Below are 13,736 nucleotides of genomic sequence, written 5' to 3'. Positions count from 1 at the left end.
TTAAACTCTCATTCTTGTTAAGTTTCAAAAGTCTCAAAACATACAATATTTCCTTTTTAGTCTTCTGTACATGTTTTAAAGGAACCACTTTATTTGATACATTTTGATGTGTGGGGATCAACCCCAGTCGATTCTTATGATGGTTGTAAACATTATGTTACTTTTATTGATGATTGTCCTCATACTACTTGGGTATATTTATTGAAATAAAAAACATCAGTTTTTCTATGTTCAAAGAGTCTTCCAAACTGATTTCCACTCAATACAAAAAGATGAATCTCAATGTAAATTCTAAAAATATCGATCAAAGAGTAATTTAGTAGATTTTGGTAATTCTATAAATTTGACCCTGTATGTATGTAAATCTCCCTATTTTTTATATTATTGCTTTTACAATTAAAAAAAGTTCCTATAGAGCCGAAGCTCTGAACTATCAAATTAGAGCCCATATCAAAAATTTCACTAGAAGAAGTTGTTTTGATGCCCAAATATCCTCAAATTGATCAACTCAGCATCAAGATGCATGGACATGAGAAAAACATGGATTTCAAGTTTCGAAAATAGTGCATCTTGTAACGCATTTTTGGACCATCAATTTTCAAGATTTTCATGTTGTTATAGATCTGCCAGATCTAGACCATTTCCGAAGCTTTAAATTTTATAATTAAAGATAAAAAATATATTTTAAGGTTATTACATATATTTCCAATATTTAAACTAGTTTTTTTTAACATTAACACATGACTTTTATGGAAAAAAGTGAAATTACAAGGGGAACGAAATACATAAAGATACATCACACAAATTTGGTAATCACCAATGAGGATTGAAAAGGACCACCCTTGGCAATAGAATCAGCTTCAGCATTTGCTTCATGGTAACAATGAAGTATTTCAACATCAAGTGACTGAAGAACGTCACCAATTTCATGAAAAAGGGAAGAGAGTCTCCAAAGAGCTCGCGCTTCTATATTACACAATGATATAATATTCGTTGAATCCCCTTTAATAACCTTTTCTGTATCAAAATTTAAAAGCAATTTAATTCCCTCCAATAAACCGCTAGCTTCTACTTCATTGACTATTGTATTAGCACAAGGACCAGAGTAAGATTTCTCGACCCTATTTGAAAATGTGTTTTACTTTAATTGTTTAGAGCCTCGGCGCTACTGCACCTTTTACATTTAGATGGCATGGTTTCACACTTTCCCCATTGAATTACTTTTTTCATGTTGTTATAGATCTGCTAGATCTAGACCATTTCCGAAGCTTTAAATTTTATAATTAAAGATAAAAAATATTTTTTAAGGTTATTACATATATTTCCAATATTTAAACTAGTTTTTTTTAACATTAACACATGACTTTTATGGAAAAAAGTGAAATTACAAGGGGAACGAAATACATAAAGATACATCACACAAATTTGGTAATCACCAATGAGGATTGAAAAGGACCACCCTTGGCAATGAAAATACTTTTTTCAAGATTTTCATGTTGTTATAGATCTGCTAGATCTAGACCATTTCCGAAGCTTTAAATTTTATAATTAAAGATAAAAAATATTTTTTAAGGTTATCACATATATTTCCAATATTTAAACTAGTTTTTTTTAACATTAACACATGACTTTTATGGAAAAAAGTGAAATTACAAGGGGAACGAAATACATAAAGATACATCACACAAATTTGGTAATCACCATTGAGGATTGAAAAGGACCACCCTTGGCAATAGAATCAGCTTCAGCATTTGCTTCATGGTAACAATGAAGTATTTCAACATCAAGTGACTGAAGAACGTCACCAATTTCATGAAAAAGGGAAGAGAGTCTCCAAAGAGCTCGCGCTTCTATATTACACAATGATATAATATTCGTTGAATCCCCTTTAATAACCTTTTCTGTATCAAAATTTAAAAGCAATTTAATTCCCTCCAGTAAACCGCTAGCTTCTACTTCATTGACTATTGTATTAGCACAAGGACCAGAGTAAGATTTCTCGACCCTATTTGAAAATGTGTTTTACTTTAATTGTTTAGAGCCTCGGCGCTACTGCACCTTTTACATTTAGATGGCATGGTTTCACACTTTCCCCATTGAATTACTTTTTTAAAAGAAAAAAAAAGCCTGAAAGATATACCCTATCAGTCCCAACACAAGAAAAGAATAAAAGAACAATAATAGAGAATTCATTGAAGTCATCATGGGTGGTACGGATTTTGAAAACCCTATCATAGTTTATTGTTGCTTTATCGGTATCAATTCCTCGTCTACGAAAGAAGAACCCGCCGACCAAATCTTTGTGCACGGCATATATGCATTACATGCTCAAGGGCGAGGCTATAAATGCTTACAAATTCGTTCGAGTTAGAGCGAGAGACACATTGTGTAGAGAGAGGATCCGCATGGATCTATGCAGGACTACCCTTTGCTTCATGTCTTCTGTCATTATTTTTCTCATCATAACACAATCCGTTCCTTCGGCTTCACAGGAAGTTGGTAATCTCTGCTACCCATTTTCTCTCTCTGTCTTTATATACTGCAGTTTTTGTTTTCCTTCTATTTTTATCGTCCTGCAATTTCTTCTGTTCCTCTCTTCCTTCTAAATCTAATTTATTTCTGGTTTTTACTTTTGTATCCTCTCTCACATGATGTTTTCTCTCTCTCATATGAAGTTTTTGTTTGATGAATGGTAGAGGATGAGAGAGAATTTAATTATTTGGAAGACAGTGAAAGGGGGCCAAAGCACTGGGGCGAGCTCTATCCCGAATGGAGGGCTTGTAGCAATGGGGATATGCAGTCTCCCATTGACCTGCTTCACGAAAGGGTGGAGGTTCTGCCAAATTTGGGGCGATTACAGAGAAAATATAAGCCCGCTAAAGCAATCCTAAAGAACAGAGGCCATGATATAATGGTATCTCTCTCTCTATGTGTGTTGTTTGAACTTAATCAAGGGAAAACTTTATATAGGGTTGCAACTGTAGAAGTACAATGCACCTCCAAAATCTATCGAAAAAGGTTGTTTTAATGTTAAAAGACGTTCTAATTGATCATCTTGATATCGAGATGTATGAATGTGTAAAAAAAAGAAATTTTGAGTCGCAAATATAGTGCATCTTGCAACACATTATCTAAACTGTCCATTTTCAAGATTTTCACATGTTTATAGATCTACATGATTTTAACTATTTTTTAAATTTAAAATTTAATTATTAGATATGAAAATACATTTTCAGATAATCCTAAAAAATTGTACATCAAAATTACATGTTGTAATAAAATTTAGAGGTACGCCTAAATTGGATTGTTTAAGGTTGCAACTTTATTGAAACCGCAGCCTTAATTAAACATTATTGTGTTGTTTGAACTTAATTAAACATTGTTTTCTCTCTACTTGTTTATGTGTGTAACTATAAATTGATGTGGCAGCTTAAGTGGGGGAAAAGTGGAGCTGGAACACTTGAAATAAACCAAACGGAGTATGTTCTGAAGCAATGTCATTGGCATTCACCCTCCGAGCACACTTTCAATGGTTCAAGGTAAATTAATTAATCAATTATGCAATGCATGGGTCTCTGTCCTTTTGACATCATTCCTTCTGTGACCTTTTTGTCCTGTCGCGCACTTATTGCAAAACTTTAGGGCTTTTCACATTTACTTCCCAATTGACGGAAAAAATTGGGGGTTGTTTGATTAAGATACCATTTAGAGGTGCACTTGGTTCACCAAAGCAAAGATGGGAAGAATGCGGTGGTTGGGATTACCTATAAAATTGGCAGACCTGATACCTTTCTTAAGGAGGTAATCATGCTCACTCTCTAACGGTGTTTTATTTGGTAATTAATTGTCTAACAGTGTTTTCTCTTTATTAGTGCAAAAGTCGACGTCCTTCCGAAGACTATTTATTTTTTATATAAAAAAGTCACAATCATTACTAGCTATTGGATGTAATGTTTAATGGATGGAAATGTGTCATAACATTTGAAAGTTTTTATTTTGGACATTGTGTCTAGTTAGTGGCCCATTCTTAACCACCCGATTTTACATCTAATGATCAATAGTAGTTGTGAGCTCCTTGTAATAAAAATAAATGATCTCGTATACATTTCCAAAAAATAAATGGTCTCTAGCCGAAAATCCATTTAAAAATAGGATTTCTCTCCGTTTTTGTTAAGGCTTCTTATCCGTCTGCGGTAGGCCTACAAACTTCAATGCTCTTCTTTTTACTTTGCTTCCTTTCTCTTTTCCAATGCTTCCCTAAACACTTTTCCATGGAAAAGTGATTCGCGCGCCACTAACTTTTTTTTTCCAGATTCATGCAAATCATAGTTTAGATTTTCAAATTTTAGATTCAAAATCCAACTTATTTATGATATTTTATAACATATTATTTAGACCATCTATTTTAAAGATTGAATCGTTATAGATCTGCTTGAGCAGCACCGTTTTTAAAATTTAATATTTTTCAATTAGGGATAGAAATAACTGGAAAACACAGTATGTAGCATCGTCTCTTTCTCCATCCCAAATTTATCTACGTTGGTCGACATGCTTTTCCTTTTTCTTTCTCTCTCTTCATTGCTTTACTAACAAAATTTGTGACGATTTTGTGTGCGATTGAAGAAATAAAAGAATTCGGTTCTTTGATCATTTCAGCTTATGGGTAATATATCATCTATTGCGGATTCTAAAAATGCTGAAGCACAAGTGGGCGTGGTGGATCCAAGGCACATAAAGATGGGTAGTAGAAAGTATTACAGATATATGGGCTCTCTTACCACTCCACCATGCACACAAGGCGTTGCATGGAATATAGTCAAGAAGGTTTGCGACTCTCTCTCTAAATCTTCGTCCTAAATATGTTTTATTGCAATTTCCTCTCTCTATCGAGATTTACCAGGATTTGCACCCAATGTTGGCCCCTTTCCACCTGACTTTGTTCAAAGCTCGCACACTGATTCTCTCTTGCTACCTCTCTCTCTCCCCTCTTTTGGTATTCTCTAATGTAGCCAAGCATAAGCAAGGACTAGTTTGTTTGTTAGCAGGGCACTACCCAAGCTCTACCAACTAAATAATTAAAAAAAGAAATAATGAAAATTCAGATCGATCGAAGGGCAATTTTTTTTTTTTTAAAAACAAAATATGGGTTGACCAACTTACTTTAATTTTCACCTATATGCTGAGCATTTCGTATTTTACATAAATTTTATTGTCAGTAAGTAAATCACTCCAATTTAAATTTTGATAATGTTAATTTCAGGTGAGGACGGTCTCTAGAGAGCAGCTGAGGCTCTTGAGGGCTGCGGTTCATGATGTAAGCCTTTCAACTTTCATAATTATATATATACATTACTGCATGATTTATCTAGTTTAGTGATCCATTTATTTTGCATGATGCCTATTAAATAAATAGTACCAATTGTGTCTAATTATGTTACAGGAAGCTGAGGCGAACGCGAGGCCAACGCAGCCCATCAACAAACGAGTTGTTGACCTCTACACTCCAAGGCGTCTTTCACCTGCTCTCCATTTTTTACTTTAACATATACCAACATTGAAGAAGTACCCTTCAACTTCTTTTGTTCATTCTTTTAGGGCATGTAATTTATTTGTTACTTGGACAATAAACATTATACTAGATTACCAGTTCACATTAAATTTTATGCAAATATAAAGAAGTGCCCTTCAATTCTTCCATATTTGTCGTAAGGATCGATAAGAAATCTTTTAATCTGTTCTTGGTGTTTAGTGATTCGCCTTGTTTGGAGTTTTCGCAACCGGTCGGATTCGTGATTTTCTGTCTAAAATAACTTATTGTATTTATAAGTGCATAATGTTAGAGAAGTTGGGATCCGTGGGCCACATTGTACACCTGACCTTTCAATAATAAAAATAAAAAGGATCGGTTCAAATCGGTCGCAATCCACAAAAATAAAAAGTAAATAAAAATTAAAATAGGAGTTTATGCAGTTGTGATTTAGGGGGACTTAGAAAAATAGTAGATAAACTTAATTAATATATATATATATATATATATATATATATATATATATATATATATATATCAAAAAAGATTGTGTAAACCCATGGCGTACACCTACAGTAAACGCCAACAGCCTAGATTGAATTTGGGCCGATCTGACGATCACGAATGTCCGATAGTGTTTGAATTTGAATTTTTTTTCTATAAATCCAAAGCATTTTAAATTTTAGGCGTATGTTCTTATCATCAAGGCACACCTAATAAAAATATAAAAACCATAGTTCATGAAAACAAATTATCCAAAATACCCCTAAAACTTTTAGGGGTATTTTGGTCAATTTAATTCATGTAAAATATTTTTCTGATATTTTTCGTACATTCGCCTATTTTGAAAAAAAAAAAAAACGGCAAAAATTTCAACTCATTTGAATTTGTAAAATAAAATAATTAAAATTCAAACACTACCGGACATCTGTGATCGTCAGATCAGCCCATATTCAATCCGGGCCATTGGCGTTTACAGATGAAATGGCTATCACAAAGATTTCTCCTATTGAAACCACATTTCTAGAAGGTTTGCTTTACTTTGATTGTTTAGAGCATTGGCTCTATAAAAACTATGCCTATATATATATATATATATATATATATATATATATGATAGCCTTAAAATATATTTTTATCTTTAATTATAAAATTTAAAGCTTAAAAAATAGTGTAGATCAAGATGATATGTGAAAACATGAAAATCTTGAAAATTAAGGTCCCAAAATGCATTACTAGATGCAGTACTTCCATAACTTAATATCCATTTCTTTTCTCATGTCCATGTATCTTGATGTCGAGATGATCAATTTGATGATATTTGGGCAACAAAACAACCTCTTATAGTGAAAGTTTTGAGGTAGGCTCTAATTTGATTGTTAAGAGCCTAAGCTCTATATAAATGATTTCATATATATATATATATATATATATCTAGGGAAACGTTTATATAGAGCTTAGGCTCTTAACAACCTAGAATTTGTATATGGGTTTGTCTAGAGTTGACAACCCCTCAAAATACAAAGGTTCAAGCTAGCAGGGATTGTGGTGGGTGTATTAAACAAAACAATCATTACTTTTTTATTAAAAAATTATTTAAATAGGTAACTTTACCATTAAGCAAGGACAAATTTGAAAATTTTTTAAAAGTACAATGGCATTTTGGAAGTTAGTGTTCTAGAATTTTATTTGTAGAGTGCCATTGTTCTTTAGTTAAATTTCAATTTTACCCATTATGGAGATGACAAAAGTACCATTTGTTTTGTAGTAATATTTACAAAATTGCCCCATAAAAGTAACTTTTTTAAAAAAATAGACTACAAAATTAATAAATCCACCTTTCACAAAACTCTCTATCTTGAACCTTTGTAATTTGAAGGGTTGTGAAGTTTATAATATCCCTATATATATATATATATATATATATATATATATATATATATATATATATATATATATATATATATATCTAGGGAAACGTTTATATAGAGCTTAGGCTCTTAACAATCTAGAATTTGTATATGGGTTTGTCTAGAGTTGACAACCCCTCAAAATACAAAGGTTCAAGCTAGCAGGGATTGTGGTGGGTGTATTAAACAAAACAATCATTACTTTTTTATTAAAAAATTATTTAAATAGGTAACTTTACCATTAAGCAAGGACAAATTTGAAATTTTTTTAAAAGTACAATGGCATTTTGGAAGTTAGTGTTCTAGAATTTTATTTGTAGAGTGCCATTGTTCTTTAGTTAAATTTCAATTTTACCCATTATGGAGATGACAAAAGTACCATTTGTTTTGTAGTAATATTTACAAAATTGCCCCATAAAAGTAACTTTTTTAAAAAAATAGACTACAAAATTAATAAATCCACCTTTCACAAAACTCTCTATCTTGAACCTTTGTAATTTGAAGGGTTGTGAAGTTTATAATATCCCTATATATATATATATATATATATATATATATATATATATATATATGAGAGTGTCGGTTTCATTTGTGTAATTTAGAGAATACTCTCCCAAAAATAATGAGTAGGCGTATATCTAAAGAGAGGGATTCTAAATGATAGGTGTACATCTAATGAGATAGTAGTGAGAAATCCTAAATTTTAAAGAGTGGCCACGTTTCTTTTTTGTACCTAGAGAGAGATCCTAAATTATAGGTATATATCTAAAGAGATAGGGAGAAATCCTAAATTTTAGAGAGAGGCCACGTTTGTAAAACACTGCATTAATTATATATAAGGCAAACGTATGTGAATGTGTGAGAGAGAGAGTACGCACAAATAATAGGAGGCCTACATGGATTTCTATGCACCTACAAATTTTAGGAGTATATGGATTTCTATATAGACCTCTGAATAATCCAAGGAGGTCAGAAGTTGTGCGATAGAGAGAAATTATAGAAAGGTATTCCTTCTAATTTGAAAGATACACATGAAAGAGGAAATAAATAAAATAGTATAAAGATATATCCCAATATAATTCAAGAAAGAATCGAAAGAAAAGAGTTGTGCAATGAGAGATAAAATAGATGAAGATATTCTTTCTAATTTGCAAGATAGACATGAAATAGAAGATATTAAAAAATTTATAGGAGCTACCAATTTTTCACCCAATTTTTTAATAAAATTTTCCATTTGGAGTATCACGCATTGCGTCGAGTTAATAAGGTATGCTTTACATTAAGTATTATGTGTATCACGCATAACTTCGAGTTGATACGGTATGAGAATCTCAATGTTTTGCATCGTGACAATTGATTATATCAATTTATGCTTATGGAATTATTAGTTAAAACTCTAAATCATAGTTTTCCATCATCTCTTACACAGATTCAGCTAACTTTTTTCTTTTTTTTTGTATGGTACAGCATATGATCACAGTATGTATTGGCCCAATCAAAGAAGATGCATTAATCAACAAGGTATGGTTAGTTTTTGATAGAGTTATATATGATAATCCCTCATGTGCCCACCACTGTTAGAGCCATAAAGATTTTGTTAAAGGAAGCACATATAGATGCTTGTTAAAGGAAGCACAAAATTAATATGTCAATGTATAGTTAATTTTTTTCTAATATTTATTATTTTTCATTTTTTATGGTGGCTTCTTGTCTATTGATAAAAAAATACATGGTAATTATCTAACTCTTTTGATTGTAAATGAATATTGAAGGTCGTAAAGACTTTATGGTTTCTGTTTAAACATATTATTTTAAAAACAATTTACTCATTATTTGGTATTATTTATTTTTATACTAATTTTTTTGTATTATACTTTGATATATAATTTTTGTTATAGAAGTATTCTACTCCATTTTAGAGATCAAAATTCGTCAACATTGGCATTAGAAAGACTTTTTATAGATTTCTTCTTGATATTTGGCATGCATTACATAAATTTATATTTTTAAAATGAACTCCATTTTGACCTTTTGCTTTTTAATTTATGTGATGCAAACAAATATATTAACAAATTATTTGGTAGAACATATTTTTTTAACATAGGCTCTTTTATTATAATACAGGCTGACGTGTTTTATTTTAATATAATGTTAAGGTCCATAGAACATATAGAGCTATTAGTTTAGGTGATGACACTAATAATTTAGGTGTTGAGCTAATTTTTTATATTTATATTTAGCTTTAAATTGAAATGTTTGGTAATTTATTTATGTAATTAACATATTTTTTAAATTTTTTCTGAGTTTACAATTTTAGATTTATTAATTTAAATGATCTATAGCTATTTTATCCTTTCATTGGGTTTTCCATCATGTTCAACGCACATTTATAAGAACACTAAAATTTAACCGTAAAGATTTCCTATAGAATTTCCAATCATTAAGATGTATCGTTTTTTCTATTTAGTCAGTATTTTTTATTAGCCTCTCATTAGATTCTTTGTGCATTAAGAAAATAATTTATCTTTATGCAATAAATTTTTTCTCTTTTTTTATGTTAAATTAAGCTTGGTAAATTTGTGTCTAAATATTTTAGGCCTTCCTCTAAATTTCCAAAATAATCGTTTCTATGTTTTTATTTTTAAAAATATTTCAAACAACCACCCTGATTTTCTTTTAACTCTCAATATTTTAATTTAAGTACATCACTTCATGCATTGGAGATACTTTTGATGAATTTTGAATTTTTTTTAGTTGTGACTTTTTAAATAGTTTTCAAAATTATGTCCATTATTTTTATTTTTCCCAATATTTTATGCTTTCATTTCTGATTATAACATTAGAAAAAGAAATTTTTTTTAAGAAAATTTAATTTTTATTTTTATTATTTAAGCGACTTCTAAAATATTATGAATTTGTTTTTATTTTAATCAAACATTAAAATAAAAAATAAAAAGTCATTCTTTCATTTTATTATTTAAGCAAATTCTAAAGGATATATTGGTTTAATTTATCATTTTGATGCTTAATGTTATCATGTTATTATGGTTGTTATTATTATTATTATCATTATTATTATAACATTAATTTTATTTTATTGTAATTTATAGTATATGGTTGATTTATATTATTATGGTTATATGTTATTATTATATTAATAATATTATATTAGCAGTAATATAATTTATTAAAACGTCATTTTATGCTTTGTTTTATTTTTATATTACTATTACTGAATTCTATTATATATTATAACTAATTAATTATTTCTGTTCGTTTTGATTAAAGATTATAGCCTTATGATTGGGTTTGGGTTTCCTGTAGTTAACGTCTTCAATTTGGTAGTAGGCGAGTGAAAATAGAGCGAAAGAGAGAGTACCAAGGTTTTGCAGCAAGTGCTAAAATAAAATATTATAAGTAGGGTTTTTCGGTAATGAAGTTTTGTTTCTCATAGGCAAGTTTATATGACTATTTTGTAGAACAAAATGATTATCTCTTCTTTTATTTTTCTTCTGCTGTCTCAGTTAGTGAGAGAAGACTAAGAGAAAGAAGAGAGGTGACAGAGACGGTGGCTAAGCTCGCCACTTGAGAAAGGGCTCGGCCTGCCGTCTCAATCAATGAGAGAAGATAAAAGATAGAAGAAGGGAGAAAATGAGAGAGAAAGACGGAGGCGGCAGCTAAGCGCACCACTTGGGAAGAGCACACCACTCGGAAAAGGGCTCTGGCTGCCGTCTCTGTCAAGAAAGAGAAGGCAAGAGAGAGAAGAGAGTAAAACAGGGACAGCAGCTGAGCCCATCACTTGGGAAAGGGCTCAGGCTGCCATACCAGTTAAGAAAGAGAAGGCAAGAGAGAAGGAGAGAGAAAAGAAAAAAGCAAATAGAGAAAGGAAAGTAGAAGAGAGATTATATATATGCATACCTTCCCAAAACCAGTTCAATCTCAGTCCATTCCTAGTCCGAGCAGGCGATTCTGGATTTGGACTCTGCAAAATAGTCTTTTATGTATTAGAAAATATCTCTCATTTATAGTCTAACGATAATTATATATGGGTAATATTGTTTATAATTTAAGTGAATTGGTTATCCAATATTAAGATAAAAGTTAATGATAACCATCACCTCAACTCTCTCTTAAAGATAACTACCTATGATAGGTTAGGATAAAAGAAAGAAATATAATAAGAAAAAGATATAAGGTGATGTTGCTCATTCTCCCTAAAGAAGTAGTAGAAAAGAAAGCTTGGAGTAGAAAAGAGGTGAAACCTGATCTCCTTATTTGAAGACTAGAACGACAAGCCATTGTCTTTTATTGCTAGATCATGGTAAGTATGTTTTGATTTACTGTTTAATTCTTGTTTTTCAATAATCATGAACAATGATCTAAAAAGATTTACATGTTTTTCAAGTTTTTAAATCTGTAAATTTGTAATATGTGGTATCATAGCAATGATTGGCCTGTTCATAAACACTGAAAATAAGTTTTCATATGCAATTTTTAATGGCGTCAAATTCTGACCATCTCCTGTAGGCCTCGGACAAGCCGCATTCTTTACATTTTAAGTCCGTGCTTAACCCTGCATTTTCTAAATCTAAAGTTTTATCTCTCCTGTTTTGGAAAGGGTTTTCCTTTTCTTTCTCTCTCTAAAGATTTGAGATTTCACTCCTTCCTTATTTTGGCTTTATGTCACTTTCTTTAAAATTTTAAATTTTTTTAAAAAACGACGTGTTGTCATCTTTCTGTTTTTTTTCCTCCTGGGATCCTCTTCATCTCTCTGTCTCTAAACTTTTCTCCGATTGCACACATAGTGGTTGTTTTGAGCGTAAATGTTTTTGATTACGCACAATGCAATAAAAAAAAAGTGTTTTGATTGCGCAAATTTTTTTTATTGTATTGTTCATATTGTGTTGGGGAACCACTAGTCCATGGTTGAGAACATGCAACAATAACATCCTCATGTAGTAGGTTGGTTTATGCTTCTAGCAATTGTGTTGAAATGTTAATATTTTTCTCGAGCATTAGCCTTTTGGGCTCTTTTAACTTTATCTTGGGTTTCCGTTTTAAAGATTCTTATGTAAAATATGTTTTTCTTATATGGTTTCTTCAGTTATGAGATATCAATTAGTGTTTTGGCTGTACTGATAGAAGGTATCACAGTATTTAGAAAATGTGAATTTTCGTTTTAAAATGGATTGCAAATTTATCTGCTATTGTTTCTTGTGTAATCACTTATCCATTAGCAAACTAAAATTTTCCTATAGTAAATAAGTAAAAGCCAGGTTAAATTGGTTTAGTCAATTAAGGGTGGGTAATCCTTATTTTAAACCAAATAAGTTGGAGTGATTGTGTAACCGCAACAATCATGAGAACTTGGATGGTATTAAAATATTTGATGATTCTTAATAATAATTTATTTATTTATTTATTTTGATAATAAAGAAAAGAGGTTTGAATCATCAGGGAGCCTACAAATTGGCGGAATAGGGTGGTTGGTATGAGTACTGCAGACTTAGATGACGTTAAACTCAAATGAGTAATGTCTTCATTATATATAATGTTTGTGATCAACCAGCCCTATAAAAGACATAAGGATTGATTGTTCACTAACAATAGACCGTTTAAGTGTCATAATTTCGGCCCATAGGAGGGCTTGCGATGATGCATCGATTTACTAAAAGTTCTTGATTTTAAGATAATGAAATGTTAATTACTCAGTTTTATGGGTAAATACAGTTTTGTGAGCTTGTTCTAAAAGCATGGAAGGTCTAAATTCCTCTGCACTTACTGGATACTTAGCAAGGATTGAAACTCTAAACGGATCTAAATTCTCTGATTGGAAGCAAAAGATTGAGATCACTCTAGGCATTTTGGATCTTGATTTAACCTTACTTGAAGATGAACATCCCAAACCCAACAATGAGAGTGCTACTAAATAAAAAACTAAACAGGATGAGCCTTTTGATTATAAAAGGTCTCTAGGTAAGACTATACGTGGTGCTATTCCTGATGAGGATAATGCTGAGAGTTTCATGAGCAAGGAAGAAGAACAATTTGTAAGTCCCATTAAAGCATTGGTGATCACTCTTATGACAAAGTTACAGACCATAAGGGATGACAGGCATTGCTTTGTGAGGGACCATATTATGCAGATGATTGATATGACAAATCAATCGATGTCTATGGACATGGAGATCTCAGAAGGTTTTTTTGGTGCAATTCATTCTCGTCTTTGCATGCACAGTATGTTAGTTCAAACTTGCTTATAATACTCATAAAGAAAGTGGATTTGGAATGACGTTCAA

At 31.1% G+C, this 13,736-nt stretch overlaps 1 protein-coding gene across 1 annotated transcript; it reads left to right on the top strand.

Moving 5' to 3' along the window:
• The first annotated feature begins 2,312 nt into the window (after positions 1-2,312).
• Positions 2,313-5,946, top strand: LOC148782502 (alpha carbonic anhydrase 7-like). The gene is made up of 7 exons (XM_088864116.1): positions 2,313-2,499; positions 2,697-2,914; positions 3,430-3,539; positions 3,699-3,801; positions 4,657-4,824; positions 5,261-5,314; positions 5,441-5,946. The coding sequence occupies exons 1-7, from the start codon at positions 2,316-2,318 to the stop codon at positions 5,540-5,542; spliced, it is 939 nt and encodes a 312-aa protein (XP_088720242.1). The 5' UTR covers positions 2,313-2,315; the 3' UTR covers positions 5,543-5,946.
• Positions 5,947-13,736: the final 7,790 nt, after the last annotated feature.

This window comes from Amborella trichopoda, chromosome 4, assembly GCF_054954075.1.
Source record: "Amborella trichopoda isolate Santa Cruz 75 chromosome 4, AtrichopodaSantaCruz75HAP2 v2.0, whole genome shotgun sequence".
Taxonomy (NCBI): Eukaryota; Viridiplantae; Streptophyta; class Magnoliopsida; order Amborellales; family Amborellaceae; genus Amborella; species Amborella trichopoda.
The sequence above is the reverse complement of the archived record's forward strand: the minus strand, read 5'-3'. Positions and strand labels throughout refer to the sequence as shown.

Coding starts and splice junctions, on each gene's coding strand:
- LOC148782502 (XM_088864116.1), top strand. CDS start 2,316: ATGCATTACATGCTCAAGGGCGAGGCTATAAATGCTTACAAATTCGTT. Junction 2,915..3,429: donor ACAGAGGCCATGATATAATG/GTATCTCTCTCT, acceptor TTGATGTGGCAG/CTTAAGTGGGGGAAAAGTGG. Junction 3,802..4,656: donor CTGATACCTTTCTTAAGGAG/GTAATCATGCTC, acceptor TGATCATTTCAG/CTTATGGGTAATATATCATC.